Below are 18,185 nucleotides of genomic sequence, written 5' to 3' on the forward strand. Positions count from 1 at the left end.
AGTAGAACGAGCTCAAACGTAATTGCGGAACTATTTTTCCAGGATTTCCGAAATAGAAAAAAGATATTATAAATAGAAAAATTTTGTTAATTTAGTTCTAAACGTAGAAATGTGAATGCGAGGAGCTAGTCACTCCGCGTAATCGGTGTACAATCCCGTATCTTTGACTGTAGTAATGAGATTACGCGTAATCTTGACAGTCTGTACCTTTGAGTACGCGTAATCGGTGTACAGGCCATCTGACAGTGGTTAGCCCCTCAGGTGAACGTTAATATTGTTATTTAGGTGATTGAAGGGAGCAATATTAGAAAAACTGTAGTGTAAAAGTGTCAGAACTCTCAGTAATAATATCTAAGTTGGCGTTTAAAGCATTTTGTTCTTAAGAAAAACGGGGATATAAAATCCGCCGTGGGAAACGAAACCAGAGTATAATAGTAAGAACACCCACAATGGTTGAGGGTGGACGCCACGTGATGACATTTAAACAGGGCTTACTAATAGTAACCCTTTGGACTACTCTCTTACTAAATGGTAACGTTCAGGGTAACGAAAGAAATGGTAAATACTAATCGGAGGACAATTTCGAACTTGGCTAGTTACTTGCGAAGGAACGAAAACATCCACGTCATCCACAGGATGTCCAGAAGGATACAGACCATTCAGTCAGTTCTAATATAAAGGAAATTCCTTCAATTAAGTTTTTTTTTAAATAGCGTGTTTTCCCGCAGAAACGAAATGCTACAAAATCTATTGTAACAACCTCGAGGGAGTGGAACCCAAATCCTTCGAAGACGCAAAATCCTTTTGCGAAAGCGAAAACGCCCATTTAGCTTCCATCCACTCCAAAGAGGAACAGAGTACAACGACTTAGTATCCTCAAGAATGTACTTATTTATACTTATTTATCCGCGGATATTATTGATTAATTTAGACGTCAGATTTAGGGAAGCAATGAAAACCAGGATGATTTGATTTTTGAAGGGGAAGAATCGCGAGAGGAGAAAAAGGAACGCTAAACATCCTCTCAACATAGTCATTCACAGGAATCCATACCTCTACATTGAATGCTTATCCTGCCGTATCGCGTATGGTAAGATCACTCTAACGGCTTTGCCCCCGCCTACGAGAGAAAAAATCCCCTCTGCGCACGCTTCCCTCTCACGTAGTTGTTTGTTAAGTTAACATAGTGACGTCAAAAAAACCGTCAGCCACACCGAGACGTAAATCTGTCGCGATAAACATTCCAAGTAGAGGTATGGATTGCTGTCATTCGCAATAAGTAAAAATAAATGCATTCTTGGTTTCAACAAGATTATAAAAATACGGTTCACTGCAATTCATTTCCATTAGATTTTCTAACGGCGTACTTGGGAGAACCTTCCCTGATGAATCACGTGTTTATTGGGCTGAAGAAAAATTCGGAAAAGGACCAAACTGAAGGAAAATGGATCGACGGCTCAGATAATAATTTCAGAAATTTCATACCGGGAGAACCAAACGGGGTACAGTTACTAAATAAGATATAGTCTATTGCTGATACTAATTTATGTAGCTTTGGTGACGCAACAGGGAACGGAAGAAAACTGTTTCCTCATGGAGTCGTATGAAAACATAGCTGGAATGTGGAACGACGTTTATTGCTCCACCAGGGAAGGTTTCATTTGTCAAACGGCTCGAAGTTCGTGATGCAAATTCCAAGGGGCATTATATGTCGTACTATAGGATATGTTGGTTACATTCTCAGTTGGTGGTAGTCAAGACGCGCCATTCCAGCAAGATGGACGATGTCCAGAAGGATTTAGATATTACAGGGGCACGTGCTACCGTCTTGAACGAAGCGAAGCCGACTTCTGGGCCGCCGAGAACCAATGCGCAAAAGACTACGACGGTCATTTGACGTCCATTCGGGACCCTTACGACGAAGCCTTCTTGGCGATATTGACGTTGAACGTGAAAGGGAATGTCTGGATTGGATTTTCTGATCACCTCAATGATTTAGTAAGTAGATTGGAAGACAAGAAACGAGAAGTTGCGTGACACACTTAATTACAGATGAAAGGGAAATTCACGTGGACGGATGGCAGCCACGTTTACCATACTAATTGGAATCGACGACAGCCCGCTAGAAGGCTAGAAGACAGATGCGTCGCGGATACACCCAAAGGATTAGGCTGGACTGTGGAAGACTGCGCCAAGAAGCTCCCTTTCATCTGCTCGAAACGTTTAAGTAAATAATGTTCTGGTTAAACCGACCGCTTTTGACCCAAAATGAATGCTATTTTATAATTCCGAAGAAACCGGCGATTTGGAGGAAACGCACATCGGAACTTGTCCCAATGGCTGGATAGACGTATACAATCGATATTGTTACTACTTGGAGACATCGTACGGTAGTAATTACTCCTCAGCTAACTTCGACTGCCCCAGAAAAGGTATCCGAAAATAATATCAATCTAATGTTTCGTATTATACTTAAATCGCATTAACAACAGCACCGAATGGAACACTGGCGATGTTCGAATCAGAACATGACCTGCTTTTGCTACGACCCACCCTGTCCAAAAACAAATTATGGTCATTATGGATTGGATTAAGACAATTGCCGCACAGTAATAATGAATATAAAGGCTGGGTTCACACTCGGCGGATATGTCAGAGTTATGGTGCCAGTGATGCTTAGTTATCTTAAGGCTACGGGTCAAGCCAATAGCTAGGGGTGGACGAGACGAGGCAGAAGAAACCAGGTCAGGAGCACTATTAAGACTCAAGCCTAGGGGCCCGAGTGGTAGTTAATCCGCCACTGTACGGCACTATAGACCAAACTGAAAACTGTTCCTTAGTCGATTGGACCAACTATGTGGCTAATTTTCCGTCCAGTGTTGAACTAGCAGCTTAATCCGAGACCGACATTGTATTTTTCATATTATCCTCGTATTAAACCTTTGCAGGTAACAACATTTTCGAATTCTCAAACAATAAACCAGCGACGTATTTGCCTTGGAACGAAGGTGAACCCAACGATTTGAAAAACGAAGGTTGCGTCGAAGTCATGGCTCGAAATCTGAAGTACAATAACTTAGGTTGCGAAAAGGAAAGGTACTTTATATGTCAAACCAATAAAGGTAATAAATAGCTCGTAAATGGAATACGTAAAAATATATTGAATAAATGCCGATTGCTTAAATTTCCAGACATCCATCAAACGACATGGAACGTTAGGTTCAGCCCAACGACAGGTTTTGACATAGTTACTCACGGGTATGAAACATTTGAAACGAAACAGAACACCACCCTTTTAATGAACAAAGGTACCAGCTCAAAAATAAAGAAAAAACTTTAAAATCATTATAGACCCCCATGGAACCACTTCCACCACCAACTCCACCAATATCTCCACCTGGTCCCTTGTTAACAACAGCTAACTCTATATCGAGGGGCAGGTCACTTCCATTTTGGGTGCGTCTTAATCATAGTAAAATTATTAAATCAGGGTAATTGTGATTAAATCAGGGTAATCAAGATTAAAAAATCTAATCAAGATTAGAAAATCTAATCACAATTTAATCAATCTAATCGCGATTTAAAAGAGATTTAATCAGATTTAATCATTTTAATCAGATTTAATAATTTTAATCACGATTTAATAATTTTAATCAGATTTAATAATTTTAATCACGATTTAATCATTTTAATCATGATTTAATCATTTTAATCACGATTTAAACAATATAATCGGCTGAATCGAGATTTTATAATTAAAATCAAAACTAAGGTACGATAATTTAATATTAATTTGATATTAATGATTAATATTCATGGTTCTATCGCCATTGTGCTTAATTGAAATTATTGAAAAATAAATTGTCACATTCTGTTTAAAACATCCGAAAACATCACAGCTTTGTAACACGACCTATCACAGCTTTGTAACACGACCTATCACAGCTTAGTAATTAAGGTATTCTTGACTTGGTCTTCACAATTGATCCCCATTTGGTTTACAATGTCCTCCAACATCCACCACTAGATAAAAGTGACCACAATGTAATAACGTTTAAATTGGCTTGCCCCAATCAATCAACCCTTCAACCCACACGCATCTGCAGAGACTTCTTCAAAGGGGACTATGACAATTTTGCGAGCTACCTTTCATCCATCAATTGGAACGAAGAACTAGACCAGAATCATGTTGTAACCAGTTGGAATGCTTTCCTAGACGTATTATATCGCGGTATCAGTCTCTATGTGCCCTTCTGCCGCCTGAAACAACCCCGTCCACCTCAAGTTAACGCTAGTTACGCCAAATCTCATAAATTCAAAACTGCTGCCTGGAAAAAAATACTCGTGCCAAGACCCGAAAATACGAAACACCCCAGCTTGAGTCTGCCCACGATGAATATAGGAAGGCCCGTAATGCCGTCACCAATGCGTCACGTAAAGCTAAAAGAAAGTTTGAAAACAATCTCACTAATCAAATCGCCTCCAATCCCAAAGCTTTTTTTTGACACGTCAATAGCCTCCGAAAAACAAAATTTACTATGACTGAAATGAAAACACCGGATGGAACCACAGCTACTGATCCCGCCCGTATAGCTGATATCCTCAACGACCACTTTATCGCAGTATCCTCTAACCTAGCCTCTTCGTCACCAACGACACTTCCGCTTACCAGCGAGCGAACACAAGTACTTACCGAATTCCGTTGTGATACTGTTTCCGTTCTTCGCCAACTCCTATTGCTAAACCACAACCAAGTGGCAGGGCCTGATGGCTTACACCCCTACCTGTTAAAACGATTAGCCCCTTATCTTTCCCACCCGCTCGCCACAATAATCAACTTAAGCTATAGCACGGGAATTGTGCCAGGCTCCTGGAAACAAGCCACTATTACACCTATTCACAAAGCCGGAATTCGTACCAACCCTTCTAACTACAGACCCATTGCTAATACTAGTCACGTTGCACGAACTGCTGAGCGACTTGCGGATGAACAAACTCGTCAATTCTTGACTGTGACTGACTACCTTCACCCTTCGCAGCATGGATTTAGACCAAAACACTCGATGAGGGGAAATCAGTCAATGTCGTTTACCTAGATTTTTGTAAAGCTTTCGACACCATTCCCCACCAAGAGCTCATAAATGCACTATCAACAGCTGGAATTGCAGACAGGGCACTACTGTGGCTCTCTAAGTTCATAACTAACAGGCAACATTCTGTGGCTCTCCAAGGGCACATGTCTCGCCCCTTAACTCCCATGAGTGGAGTCCCTCAAAGGAGTGTCCTGGGACCAATTCTTTTCTCAATTTTTATCAATTCCTTACCCGATGCTGTTGCGCACTCTCGTATATACCTCTTTGCGGATGACTCCAAAGTAGCCCATCCGGCGAATACCGCCCAAGATGACCTTCTCCTCCAAGAAGACCTAAATGCCATTTCCAACTGGGCTGATGACAAACACATGCTATTTAACATCCAGAAGAGCTGTGTGCTATATCTCGGTAAATACAATCCCTCTACCACCTTCACACTAAATGGTACTGCGCTTCCTAAGGCTGACTCTTCTGTTCGGGACCTAGGAATCTGGATGGACTCCAGCCTGAACTATAGCCATCATACTTCCAAGGTTGTAAAAAAGTTCAATTCCCTCACGGGCCTCACCAGACGGAACTTTTTCTTTCGGTCCCCACGACTTATTCGCACTATATATACATCGCTGGTTCTTCCCCATATAAACTTCGCCTCAGAGGTGTGGAGGCCCTCTTTACTTGGTGACCAAGATAGCCTTAGGAAAGCGCACAATCGATTTACCAAACTGACTCGCGGCCTAGAACATTTATCACCTGATGACCGTGACGCTGCACTCCATCTCGACTCCCCCAAACTCCGACATGTCGTGAACGATATTGTACAACTTTGGAGTCTGTGGCATGGTGACTCATCAATCGACCCAAACTCATTCTTCCGATTTGACTCTCTACATCGAACCCGGGGACACGACGCAAAAATCTTTAAACCTAGGACTAGAACATCCCTGCGCCAATGGCATTTCTCTCACCGAACAATCGATCTATGGAACTCTCTACCACTGATGTTCTCTCTTGTGGCACTCGTTCTGCTCTCCGACGCTCTGTTCGCGAGATTGTGCGTCCTAAACTTGACCAACTAGCTTAACTTTTATTTTACTCCCCTTTTACGTTTTCCCCAACTATACCATTTATACTATTATCTGTGACTTCTGTTTTACCCTAGTCTCAAATGACCCTTTTAACTCGTTGTACCGTATGCACCCCTTTTATTTGTATTTTGTAAGTTTTTGTTGTTTAATCAATAACCAATAACCTGTAACTATTTTGATATACTGTACGGCCACATATAAGCTAACACTAGCTTAGTGACCGATTTCTTTATTATATAAATAAATACATAAATAAATAAGGTAACATTGTAATAGGAACTACTTTTTTTTCATATTAAATTATTCTAATCCGCTCGTTCTAATCACGCACAATTATAATCATTCCAATCACCAATATTGTCATTCTGATTCTCGTTCTAATTTCTAATCGCGATTTAATCATACTAATCACGATTTAATCATACTAATCACGATTTAATCGTTTCAATCAGGATTTAATAATTTTAATCAGATTTAATCCATTTATCATGAATAAATCAGACTTAATCATTCTAATCATGATTAAACGTGATTTAATCAACATAATCGTGATTAAATTGAATTTAATCAACATAATCGTGATTAAATTGAATTTAATCAAAATAATCACGAGTAAATCGGATTTAATCTTTCGAGAGGTGCGTTGTTAATCAAGGAAGTGACCTGCCCCTCGCTCTACATATCTCATACGCTCTAAATATTTTTTATGTCGACCCTAGACAGGGCCGTATAGTATTTTTAATAGATTCAAATTAAGCTTGTTAGTCCTAATGAAAAATATAAATATTTTTGCAGAAATCCGATTTCGTCAGCTTTCCAAAGGCAATGGTGAGGAGGAAAAAGGCTTGGACCAATTATCAGTGGGTTTTATTGGAGCTATCGTCGTCACTGTCGCTGTTGGACTGATATTGACCGCGTACTATGTCTGCAATCCAGCGAAAGAATAGTTAAACTTTGAAAAGAAGACGATTCTGGGAAATCGCCATTTGATCGTCAAATTACCATTCTCGTAAGAATTCGTTAAAATAATAATAATGTAGTAACTTAACAGCATGAATTTATTTCATAAAGGAACTCAAGCTTACAGTAAATAAATTGTTTTTCGAAATTAAATTTAAAATATTTTAAATGATGTGGAGAGTTTTTAACGAATTTATTTAGTAGCATTTCTAGACGTTTTGTTGGATCATGTAAAATGTTTTACTTTAGCAATAACTCCCATGTCTTTAATTAAAATAATTGACCATTTTCCATTATATATTAAATTGAATGTTAAACGCGGGTTAATAGACGCATTCACATATTGCCTACAGGGAAATATTCAAAAAGTTGCGAAATCCACCCGAGGTACCTTAATATTTAATAATGTTTGAGGTAGATGGCGACACTATAAAGTTTATGAAAAATAAACTTTTTAAAAAAGTTATTAATTAATTAATTATAGTACATTAAATTCTTCTTAAAAATATATAATTTTTGTAATTTAAAATAACAATTAATTTTAACAGTAGTTAACACTCTGTATTTTAAATCTCGACAAAACCGTTCTCGAGCTTCGGGGGGGGGGGGCGCTAACTTGGGGGCTATATTAAAAAGGGGGGCCTCATAGTGATTTTTGCGGGGGGCCTCTAAGTTCTCAGCTGCGCCACTACCACGCGCGTCTTGATATTTTAGCGTAAACGACCTCGAGTCATTTCGCGTGTGCTTCCTGAAATAAAAACAAATGCACGAGCCTTTTACGCTAAAATATTAAAGAATGCGTGGAACTTTTTATCAAGTTGAACAATAATTTATGCTAGTGCCTATCGACCTTCGACAACCTTGACTCCTCAAAGAAGGGATGGAACTCGGATTAAGGCACTTTTGGCGAGTTGAGCTTGATGAAAGCTCTTCACAACACCTAGCAGTAACAAACACAAGGAGAACGCAGCTAGCCTTTAAACACGCTAACGAAGGGTTGCGTACGAATTTCATTGGACGAGCCTTTACGCTGAACGTTTTACGGGCGGGGGGGGGGGAGACAATTTCCGAATTTTCTCCTTCCGACGGCAGCAGGCGCTAAAGCGTCTAGCCAATGAAAAATGTACACAAGAAAATCGACGACTTTTGACGAGCTGCGTTCTCCTTGTGTGGGGTGCTGTGTTTGTTGCTCCTAGTAAACACGTTCTTTATCTGAAGATTTTGAGGATCACACGGCTACAGGATCTTCAAAATGCATCGCTTGGAGCTATATATTTCATATAACTTTGGGGAAAAATCACTAACTAGGTTTTCTTCTGAGCTACTTGTCTTGGTTGTTTCTTTTTCAGTTTGTCCAGGATATCTCTAATAATAAGACTGTATCTCTGTCACTTTTCTTTGGCCAGAAACTGAAGCGGACATTTGTTCTTCTCCTGAATTATCCCTTTGTCTCGTGGTTTTGTTATCCTTCTATTTGTGGAGGGTGGAAATGTTAGGTGCCGGAAACGAAGCTACTTGTGGTTCGGTCTGGGGTGACATGTAAGTTATACCAAGTTTCTGATTCGCTGGAGATGATCTCAGTCCGTTTGGGTCCGCAAAGACTTTCTAATGGGCCTCTTAGTTTCTCTTTCTTCTCTTGTCTTTGGACGGCGAGCGCAAGGCTTTCCCGGCCCTCGTGAATCTGGGCTCCTAAATGGAAAAGCTGCAGAAATGGTAAAGTTTCCTGCAAGGGGGTTATGTTTTGAGCTTCTTCCTTTCGTAACCAGGTTTCTAGGCGCGCTGGGATTGATTGATGTGGTGCAATCATCATTCAAGTGGTTTTCTTCGACTTTCTCTTTATTTTTCTGGCGCCAGTTTGGCGCAGCGGCGGCGATCGGAAAACATTTCTGTGGGGGCAAGAGCAATTAATTTTTTATCCAAAAATCCATATACTTAAAACTTAAGCAAGAAAATTTACAGCTCGAAATTTTTCTTACTAGATATATATTTTTTAAAGTGTTCTTTCTAATATCTCATCCGTCCACGAATACATTGATAACAAAAGTTAAGTCGATATCTTTAGAAAAATATCTGTGTACATGGATAGATAATTAGGCCTTTCTTGACCAAATACATTACGAAGGTATTTTAGGTAAAAGAGGGTACACGACGGAGTGATTTTTTGTTTGGACGAAAATATCGAAATCATTTTTACGGTTATATCATCTTGATGCTACTCGCATCTGCAATCTCAAAATAACTTCTGTAAAAAGACTGAATTCGGACCTAAATAAAGGCAGTGAGATTATAAATTTTTCCCTGATTGCTATTTTTTTCAATTTTATTTCTATGGGGGCTCTGCCCCAGTTTGTTTTTCCCTGTGGGGGCTCGAGCCCCAGAGCCCCCACGGGATCGCCGTCGCTGGTTTGGCGAGTTTCGGGGGAAGTGTGAAAAGGATAGGAAGGTCTCTTTAACGAAACCGTAGCTGGATTAATACTTAAAGGGGAACCCTATAGCCCGTTAAAAACTAAAATTTATGGCGAAAACCGCATAAAAATATTAAGCGGTTAATTTTTAATAAAATAAAGAAATTTCAGGAAATCGAAAAGCGCCGGTCCGCCGCGACCCCTGGTGAGAAGTCGGTGAGACAGAAAAACAACGTAAAAGCGCGCGTTGCTGAAGATGCAAAAAATTTGTTTTGCACGCGCGGCGCGCTCCAGTTATATTTGGAAAAGCTTGGCCGTTCCCCTTTAATATCCCGAGGGAACTTATTTCAAAACAATTACAGGGAGTAATCAATTTTCCCATTGGTGGCTAAAGGTTTATGTTCTTAAAAGTAAGGTTTTAGTTCTCCCCCCACGAAAAACTACTCGGAGCCCTTTTAAATAGCACCGATTTTAATCAGAAACGTTTTGGGGCCCCCTAGTTCTCACCCCCCCCCCGCGCCGCGGGGTCTGCGGGAGTACCACCAGTTTGCTGATTACCACGCGTTAGTAAGAATTATTAGTAAAATTTTAAGGGAAAATAATCGTTAACTTATTTGAGTGGTTCTTAGCACCAATATCTTTAATTAAATGGAATAAAATAAAATTTAAATCAAGATTATAACTTCGATGACAAAAATATGTCTGTAGTATTACCATAAATAACGTGATAAACGCAATAACTCTACGACAGACTCTCATTAACCGAAACCGTTCATACTTCTGTTATTACGTTACTTATGGTATTACCCATAATATATTCAAGTGAACAGAGAATATGTGGGCCGGACCCTGTGGGCGTCGTGATTCCCGAATGAAAAACCACAGCCCACCGCCTTTCCTGGTGTAATCTTACAAGTTAGTTTTAAGGCCCTTTACACTTTTCAGCCAAAATGTTACCTTTGATGTTATATTTTACGAATGTATTTGGTATCAAATTTTTAAATCCGTCAGGCTCGCAATTTTAAATCTGTTTTTCACAAAATTCCCATCAATAAAAAAATCTGATAGGTGATTCTGAAATCTAATATTGACTAAACATCTACAAAAGAGTTAACTTTTTTGGGCGCGCTCTTGGTATATTAGTAGCGTAGAAATATAAATGAGACTAGAATCACTGCGCTATCCGGTAATTTCAAGGAAAACGGGCAAGCTAGAAGGCTGCGGCTGGCTGTCATGAGAGTGGAATCGCTACTAATCCACGCAGGAGTGCGCCATCTATTAAAAAAAATTAAAGTAAAATTTTTTAAAATAGATGGCGTACAGATTACTGGCGATTCCACTCTCATGGCAGCCTTCTAACTCGTACATCTCACCACAATCTAATCGTGCCTCTAGTCCCATTTCTATTAGTAGATGGTAGCTCGGGGGTTTTGCAAGCGCGTTGAAAATTAAAAAAGAAGCGCGCGCTCAAATACTTTAACCACACGACAGAAAATAAACACCTATTAGCTTGGTGGCTACATGGACTAATTAACAACAGGGACTGTCCGGCACGGGAAAAAGTAAAAAGAACAAGCATCGACGCACTCTAGCGGTACTCGTGGGCATAACAGGAAATGCTTGTATAGGCTGGTGATTCAAAATAAGCGGGGGGGGGGGGGGGGGTAGGGCAAGAAGCTTCCTGGGAATGCTATGAATTTAAAATTTGAATTAATCGTCGTAAAAATTTAGAATGTCGAGCTTTTCCGATCATACTTAAAGTAAAATATTCTGTTTACCCAATTTGTTACGGTAATTATTTTTATCATAATATAATATTATTCATAAATATAAATGATTGTACCATGTTGTTTACCTTTTTTTCTGATGATTAATTCTAAGAAAATATCTTAGAATCGGAGGTGGAAAACGTATCAATTAACCATACCAATTATACTAAAATAGTAGCAATAATTATACTTATTTAACGTGATAACATGGATGGTTATGAGACACGTTAGGGGCTTCCTTAGTAAACAAAAATCTGTAAATTGAAATCACAACCGCTAAAACCGTTAAAAGTCAGTTTCCAATTTATGACGTTTGAATCACTAGGATAAACAATATTTGCCTGCCAACGCTACTGAACGCGTTAACACTCTTTATACAATACACTCTTTATCGCACCTTTATTTGAGCCCTCTTACTTACCTCCCGCTCATCGGCCATTGCCTCTGCCCCTAGCGGGGAGTCTAGCATCCACTCTTTGGGTTCCCGTAATGGAGGATGGGACTGAATGGGGAAAATCAAACACGGACGCGCCCAGGAAAATACCGCGAAAAAGAATGTATAGGGAAATGTTACAGTGGCGGCCTAAGGGGGGGGGGGCGGGGGGCGGTCCGCCCCGGGTACCAGGGCAGCAGGGGGTGCCATCGGAGAAGCTCGAGGGGGGGGGGGGGTGCAAATCCGAACGATTAAACTTGAAGAAGATGGACCCGCGAAAACTTCTGCATGGTCCTGGGGGGTGTCACAAAACACTGCCGCCGCCCCGGGAACCCAGCCTTCTTAAGCCGCCACTGAAATGTTATAGATCTGTACCGTCCTTGTGGTAAATTAGTCCATGGTTGCTCTACCAAAATAAGTACTCATTTTAAGTAAATGATCAATCTAGTTCGACGTACGGGTCGTATGCTATTGTTCTTTGTAGTTATCGGAAAAACCTATTGAAACCATATCACTTATTTAAGTTATTTGTTTTCGAATTCCTAAGTATAGAACAAAAACGAATTGAATTTATTGTGAAAAATATTTTCTAGAAGCTACTAGTAATTAATTTTATAAATAACTTGTGGTCTGAGCCAACTTGTTAAAATGTTGCTCTTACGTCAGAAGACGGATCATTATTGGAATATTCTTGGGTCGCGCCATTTGCATGAGCATTTTCGAATTCGAGGTCTCTCGCGATTCTTCTAGTGACGTACAAGGCAACATTTTTAAGCTAAGCTCCTCCCCTTTAATAAAATCAACTATAGATGTTACTACATGTATAAAATAAAATGAATACAAAGTAAAAAAATATAATGTGTAGCTTTATTAGTATATTATTCGCACGAGCGATTTGCACGCGCGCTAGAAAAACCAGTATTTCTCTGGCCACTGTTGACTTTGCAACATTTGAACAAGAAGGGCAATTTACTTTACACAAATAATTATTGCTCCAACCTAAACTAAACCTTTAACACGTGAAAGATTGGGAATAACATAATTTAAATCGTATAAATTAAACTTTAGTAACTTTGGTTTTTCGTTTCGTTTGAAACTCTTCCTTCGGTAAAAGTGGAACTCGGCGAAGGTAGGTTACCACTTTACCAACACGAAATCAAGAGAGAAGCGTTATCTAGCGTGAAATAGATCATATTTTAATATTTCGTATTGTTTATTCCACCTCATGTTGGAATCGAATGATTCCAACTAGGTTTTCTTTGTAAAGCATTCTCCGTCGGTAGACAAAGTAGGTGGTCGTTATCAGTCCTACGGCGACGAAGACCACAACGGCAACAACTAAAGACGCCGCTTCTTGGCTCAAGCCTACGTCTTCCTCACCGTTGTCTTCAACTGTAACAATAATTACCTAATTAATTATACATCAGACTAATATTAATTTATATATGCTATGGTATAAGACGTTAGTGATAGCACCAGTGTTGGGCTTCGCGGGAAATAGATTTTAGGGGCCTACAAATTTTAGTTAACGGGACCTGGAAAAACCTCAAGTTAATTTGTGGGCCCCCAAAGAACAAATAAATTACTTAAATATTAACAAATAGTATTTTCTAAACAGTTAAAAATTGGATAACTTTTAAATATTTTTTTGTAAAAAATGGAACGTTCTAAGGTTCTTTCGAAAACGCAAAACAAATTTAGTTTTGAATCTTACGTAGTGGGTAACCTTCTGTATAATTAGTTAAAATCTAAAAAGGGGCCAATTTTGTGAAAAATTATTCTGAACCCGTCACTGTAAGAAATATATAGGAGGAAGTGGTACTGTAAGTGGTTCCAGAGCGATCAGTAAAGATTCTAGCTGGAAGTGTGGTCATTTCGACAGTTTTCGACGTCATCTCAGAGTTGGTACTCGTGGTCATCGCGAGAGTGGTGGTGTCCATCGTTTTCAAAGTCAAACCCGTGTTCGCTGTTTCACCCGCCTGAGTGGCCATGGCAGTGCCAGTCGAAGTAGAGTGCTTACCATTCTGTAACGTTTGATGAATATCTGAAATTATTTATTTCGCGTTTAGTTCATGTCTTTCACGTATTAAAATTACGAATTATTGTATCTACCTTTATTGGTTTGACAAATAAATATATTTGAGATAAAACAATTTACGTTGTTGTACTGCATAGTTTGAGGGTTTAGATCGACGCAACCTTCTTTGCTCAAAAGGTTGGGTTCTCCTTTGGCCCAAGGCAAATACGTCGCGGGTGTTTGGTTTGAGAATTCAAAAACGGACTCATCTGCGAAGATAAAATATGAAAATATTGTAGGATATGTCTGGAAATAAGGTGCTGGTTCAACACTGGACAGAAAATCAGCTACGTAAATTTGGGTGTAAGTAGTAAATTGATTTAATTCCGTCATATTTTCTGACGAGTGTGAACCCAGCCTTAGTTATTATTACTAGTCGGTGATTGTTTGATTCCAATAAGATATTGAAATGTTGGTTGTCTGGACAGGATAGGTCGTAGTAAAAGCAGGTCGTGCTCCGATTCGAACATCGCCAGTGTTCCATTCGGTGCTGTTGTTAAAGTGTTTTAAGAATAGCATGAGACATATCGGAAAGTATTATGATCTTCGTACCTTTTAAGGAGCAGTTCAGTTTAGCTTTCTTGTAATTCAAACTGTATATTGTATGCAAGTAGTAACAGTATTGATTGTGTACGTCTATCCATCCACGGGGACAAGTTCCGATGTGAATTTCTGGCAAGTTTCCCGGTTGCCCTAAAATAAAACGACATAACATTCGTTTTGCGTCAAAGATGCCGGTTTAAACATTATATTATTTACCTTGTTTTTTCGAGCATATGAACGGGAGTTTCTTGGTGCAGTCTTCAACTGTCCAACTTCTTATTTGGAGTGTATCCGCGACACATCTGTCCCCTGGTGTTTTGGTGGGTTGTCCTTGAATCCAGTTAGTGTGGTAGATGGGGCTGCTATCCATCCACATGAATTTCCCTCTCATCTGTAATTAAATTTATCGTGCAACTACAAAATCATAAAATCAGGTTTGGACAATATTTACTAAATCGTTGAGGTGATCGGAAAATCCAATCCAGACGTTCTCCCGCACGTCGCGGGACAAGGTGCCCAAGAACGCCTCGTCATAATTGTCCCGAATGGACGTCAGATGACTGTCGTAGTCTTTTTCGCATTTGTCCTCGGCAGCCCAGAAGTCGGCTTCGTTCTCTACTAGACGGTAGCAGGTGTCCCTGTAGTGTCTGAATCCTTCTGGGCACAGTTCATCTTGCTTGAACGGCGCGTCTTGACTATCATCAACTAAGAATGCAATATATTGTGAAGTATTACCTTAAGTAACATAATATATAAGAAGGGCGCTTATTACTTCCACGAATAAAATCTATTTAATGATAGACTGTTTCGCCAATGACCATAATAATCAGCTAGGCTAATACCCAAAGCACCACCTTATGCCTAAGTCATCAAGCGACTTTTAAAGCCTTTAATTCAGGTGGTCGGGTTACAATGCGTAGGAGGGTGGTGGAAAGCCCTTCAAGTAACTCCAGCCAACAGCTCCCTACACTAACTATTACCGTTTACCTCAAAAAGCTTTTATGGAAGGGGAAACTGAAGAGCTCGCGGGAAAACTCCTTAAACCAGTGGGGAGAGAACTTGCAAACTCAACGCAGAAGTAGTTGTGCATACTTCATTACTTGACTAAATAAAGACTACTCTCCGCGAGTTGTTACTAGTCTTTTTAAATGCCCGGTAACCATGCTCGATAAATTTGGGTCGCCAACATTTATTTGGTCAAAATACTAATGAGTTCTTTACTAATTAAACCGACAAAAGCCCTGGCTTTGTTACTGAATGTAGTTTACAAGCCAGTTAATATGGCCTTCACTTGTTTGTCAACTTTGTTTTCGCTCGTTATTCCAAGAAAAGCCAGGAATCCTACAAAGTACTAATGATACGGACAAACGTTGATCTGCTTAATGACTTAATGCATGTGATTGTGGTTATTTTTGAATTTGAGACTTTAACTAATTTGTCAGAACAATTACTCTGTCGACTGGCGATAGACTATTATTAACCGAAATCGTTCAGTGTCGTACCTCTATCCATTTGACAAATGAATCCCAACTCTATGGAACAAAATAAGTCGTTCCACATTCCAGCCCGGTTGTCACTCGACTGTAAGTGGAAACAGTCTTCAAATACTCCCTGTCAACGGACTCAAAGTTACTTTTAATTTTAACTACCAATAGTCCATAATTCCTTAGTGGATAATATTACTCCGGATGGTTCTCCAGGCGAAAAATTTCTGAAATGATTATCATCTGATCCGTCAATCCATTTGCCTTGATCCCGTCTGGAATTTTTCTTGAGCCCTATCCACACAGAATTTGTCACGGAAGGTTCGCCCAAATACACCGTTAGGAAATCTAATGGGAATAAATTACAGTGAACGGTGTGCTATTATAATATTGTTGAAAATAAATGTGTTGTACCCTGGTCTTCTTTGGAGTGGATGGAAGCTAAATTGGCGCTTTCGTTTTGGCAAAAGGATTTGGCGTCTTCGAATGTTTTGGGGCCCACTCCGTCGAGGTAGTTGCTGTAGATTTTGAAGCACTTCGTTTCTGTGGGATATCACCCTATTTATTGGAATCTGGCCCATTCGACCGACAAATGTTGTGGCCGATAATATTCTGATCGATCCCAAAGGGTTTCCTATTCGACCGACAAAATAATGATGAAACGTAATCATGGCTAATTTTTAAAGAAATTAAAATCTATTAACCTAACCCGGGCTAACGTAACGTAGTCTAAAAGCAAACATCTTTTAATCCATGTAAAAGAGTATTAAAATAATTTATCCTAAAAATTCCGGTAATTATTTACTGATATTTCATTAGGTTTTTTTTACACAGTGAGTGTTGGACGGTTCGCTCTATATCCCATATTCTTCGGCATAGCTAAGCTTTCTGATTTATAAATATTTTTGCATCCCATTTGTCGTGACCAATTTTAAAGTTTCATTTTATATAATCAAATTTCCTGTATGGATTTTCATCCTTTAAGATATTTATCTTAATCTACTTCAACTAGAATCCCACCTGCTTTTCTTGATGTATTAGAGTGTGAAGTTTTGGGCTATACATAGTGGCGGCGCTAGTCGTCGTAATAATCTATTAATTAGAAAGGGGTGTCAAAGGTGACCACAGTTAACCTTAGTTTTTAATTTTCGCTGTGACTGCTTATCTTATCTAATATTATAGACTATTATTTTCCACAGTCGGTCGATTAGGAATATCGTTTTAGTATCGCGCTATTATATCGGTAAAATTTGTGTCGGTCTAATGGGAAGATAACAGTTTTTCGGTGATGAATTGTCTAAATCAGTACTGACTGAATGGTCTGTATCCTTCTGGACATCCTGTGGATGACTTCGGCGTTGTCGTGTCGTCGCAGTTAACTAGACAATTGTTTTTACATTATTCTTCGTTCTTAAGGAGAAACCATGTGAATGTTTATTAACATTTTCTGTAATAAGATCGGCTACAGACTCTCTCATCATCGTGTTGTATTGAGTATAGTTAGGCTCAAATAAATAGTATCTAACAAGGGGTGAGTAAGAACCGGAACTATTTTTAAAGCCGTCTTTTAATTAATTTCATTCAAGGCGCTAAATCGGGAACGATAGCTTTTCAAAGTCTATTTTAAATGATTGTTATTCAAATTCAATATTTGAACTAGATATTAAATGGTTATTTGTTTAACTAAATAAAACGAAAGTTCCCCCATTCTTACGTCATCTCATTCAAAACAAAATTAGTAATTGACAAAATATTGGTTTTGGAGTTTGTTCGTCAAGTTTAAGACAATGACTATGCCTAGATCGAGGGTTAGTAAAATTGCTCAGAACAAGTTATAAAAGTCTTATCCCGACAAAAATCAAACTCATGAAAACTGATCCATAATTGACATAAATCGTCATATTCACAGGGTTTTCCGTTAAATAATTGAATTCATTAGTTACGTTTACTCTTACCATTTATAAAAGTAGTTGACAGAAGCGTCACTGCTAATAGTAACTCCGGTTGAAATGCCATCCTGCCTCACACCACTTCGACAAATTGTGAATAATAGTTTCATTTTAACGGGGGTTTTATTCTTAACAGCTCCTTTTCCTGAAACTAAGTTTCTTGGAAATTCGATAATTTTAACGGGAGTTTCATTTTTAACAGCTCCATTTCCTGTTAAAAATTTACTTGTAAATTCGACTATTATTATTAGACATTGTTTTTATCAAAGAAAGAGTTTCAATGTCTCAACAACTTGGGCAAATTTGAATAATAGTGTAATTTTAACGGAAGGTTTATTTCTAATAGTTTCATTCTTCTTAGAATATACTTGGAAATTCGTTATCTTT

General features: G+C 39.0%; 2 protein-coding genes across 2 annotated transcripts; one reads left to right on the forward strand and one right to left on the reverse strand.

Annotated features, from left to right (window-relative positions):
- The first annotated feature begins 449 nt into the window (after window positions 1–449).
- LOC149926724 (macrophage mannose receptor 1-like) lies at window positions 450–7,125 on the forward strand. The gene is made up of 11 exons (XM_090157739.1): window positions 450–558; window positions 729–857; window positions 1,351–1,502; window positions 1,570–1,678; window positions 1,745–1,998; window positions 2,053–2,227; window positions 2,295–2,432; window positions 2,493–2,609; window positions 2,949–3,122; window positions 3,192–3,308; window positions 6,974–7,125. The coding sequence occupies exons 1-11, from the start codon at window positions 450–452 to the stop codon at window positions 7,123–7,125; spliced, it is 1,626 nt and encodes a 541-aa protein (XP_090013865.1).
- A 5,636-nt stretch (window positions 7,126–12,761) lies between these two features.
- On the reverse strand, window positions 12,762–16,096 carry LOC149926725 (macrophage mannose receptor 1-like). Its single transcript, XM_090157740.1, has 9 exons — window positions 16,015–16,096; window positions 15,868–15,946; window positions 14,817–15,070; window positions 14,582–14,756; window positions 14,375–14,515; window positions 14,196–14,312; window positions 13,858–14,031; window positions 13,568–13,789; window positions 12,762–13,137 (listed from the first exon to the last, which is right to left on the reverse strand). Exons 2-9 carry the CDS (start codon window positions 15,923–15,925, stop codon window positions 12,959–12,961), a joined length of 1,320 nt encoding a protein of 439 aa, XP_090013866.1. The 5' UTR covers window positions 15,926–15,946; window positions 16,015–16,096; the 3' UTR covers window positions 12,762–12,958.
- Between the last annotated feature and the right edge of the window lie 2,089 nt (window positions 16,097–18,185).

Source organism: Leiobunum rupestre, chromosome 9 (genome assembly GCF_980474605.1).
Source record: "Leiobunum rupestre chromosome 9, qqLeiRupe1.1.hap1, whole genome shotgun sequence".
In the NCBI taxonomy this organism is placed as follows: domain Eukaryota; kingdom Metazoa; phylum Arthropoda; class Arachnida; order Opiliones; family Sclerosomatidae; genus Leiobunum; species Leiobunum rupestre.